The sequence below is a fragment of the Sceloporus undulatus genome, chromosome 2, assembly GCF_019175285.1.
Source record: "Sceloporus undulatus isolate JIND9_A2432 ecotype Alabama chromosome 2, SceUnd_v1.1, whole genome shotgun sequence".
NCBI classification, from domain to species: domain Eukaryota; kingdom Metazoa; phylum Chordata; class Lepidosauria; order Squamata; family Phrynosomatidae; genus Sceloporus; species Sceloporus undulatus.
Window position 1 is genome coordinate 50783930 of NC_056523.1, and position 1381 is coordinate 50785310.

General features: G+C 48.2%; 1 protein-coding gene across 1 annotated transcript in view; it reads right to left on the bottom strand.

Annotated features, from left to right (window-relative positions):
• The window catches only part of LSM3 (LSM3 homolog, U6 small nuclear RNA and mRNA degradation associated), a 12640-nt gene extending 11794 nt beyond the window's left edge, over window positions 1–846 (bottom strand). Inside the window, exon 1 of the mRNA XM_042449242.1 lies at window positions 698–846. Coding sequence (XP_042305176.1) covers window positions 698–718 — 21 coding nt within the window. The 5' untranslated portion in view covers window positions 719–846. The remainder of the gene's footprint in view (window positions 1–697) is intronic.
• Between the last annotated feature and the right edge of the window lie 535 nt (window positions 847–1381).

Below are 1381 nucleotides of genomic sequence, written 5' to 3' on the forward strand. Positions count from 1 at the left end.
CAATGGATGCAAGCTACAGGAAAAGAGATTCCACCTCAACATTAGGAGGAACTTCCTGACAGTAAGGGCTGTTCGACAGTGGAACGCACTCCTTCCTCGGAGGGTGATAGAGTCTCCCTCCTTGGAGGTCTTTAAACAGAGGCTGGATGGCCCTTTGTCAGGGATGCTTTGATTGTGATTTCCTGCATGGCAGAATGGGGCTGGACTGGATGCCCTTGAGGTCTCTCCCAACTCTATGATTCTGAGCAAAAACTTGTAAGCCAGATTGAAAATGGAGTGGCTGGATCTCACCCCAAAGTACTTTGGTCAGAAAGGTCCCCTTTGGCTCCACTGACTCCATAAGGAGGGTGCACTGCAGAAATAATCCAGTTTGAGACCGCTTTAACTGCCCCTGGCTCAGCGCTAGGAGATACTGGGGACTGTAATGGGAGGCATTGAGCTTTCTCTGCCAGAGAGAGAGAGAGAGAGAGAGAGAGAGAGTGTTCTGGTGCCAAAATAAAACTACAACTCCCAGAATTCCCTAGCACCGAGCAAGGGCAGTTAAAGCGGCCTCAAACTGGATTATTTCTGCAGTGGATTTTGGACCTAAGCTCCATCTGCGGAGCCGAAGCTGGGAACCAGGATGGAAAAAGGGGTGCCCCATCCATCCTTCCTTCCTTCCTCCCGAGGACCAAACCCCGGAACCGCCATCACGCACCTGGTCTACTTCGTCCGCCATTGTTTTTCAAAGGCGGCTATCAAGTCTCTTCTCGCGAGACTTTAAGCCCTGGCAGGCGTCGCAGAGAAACTATCGTCGACATAGAGCCACTCAGCATATAGAGAACCCTGTCCGTGTTCCAAGGCTGCGAATTGCGAGCCGCTCTCCTTCTGAGGCACAATGAAGAGGGCCAGGATTTAGGAGCAGACAGTTGCTAGGCAACGGCTCCTCCTCCTCCCAGCAAAATTGGGCAGCTTAACAGGGCTGCATCCACACTGGGGAAATAACCCGGTTTGGCACCGCTTTAACTCTTTTCTGGCTCAAGGATGTGGAATTTAAGTATTATTAACAAGAGTTGGGGAAACAGAGAAAAATAATGGCTGGGGAAGGATTATTTGTGTTTCATTTGTGTGAGTTAAAGCGGTGCAAAACCGGGTTATTTCCCCAGTATGGATGCAGCTCTGTTAACTCTTTTTAAAAAGCGCTGCTCAGTTATTTATAAATAATAATACACTCATCCCTCCATATTTGTGGCACTGATATTTGTGGATTTGCTTATTCACGGGTTTGATTAATATGTTCTCTCTAGGAATATCTGAGTCCTCCTCCAGTGCAACTCTATGGTCCACTTTAACTCACAGTTGCACTAAAGACCTAGAGATTATTGCTAGAGTGACTACTCTA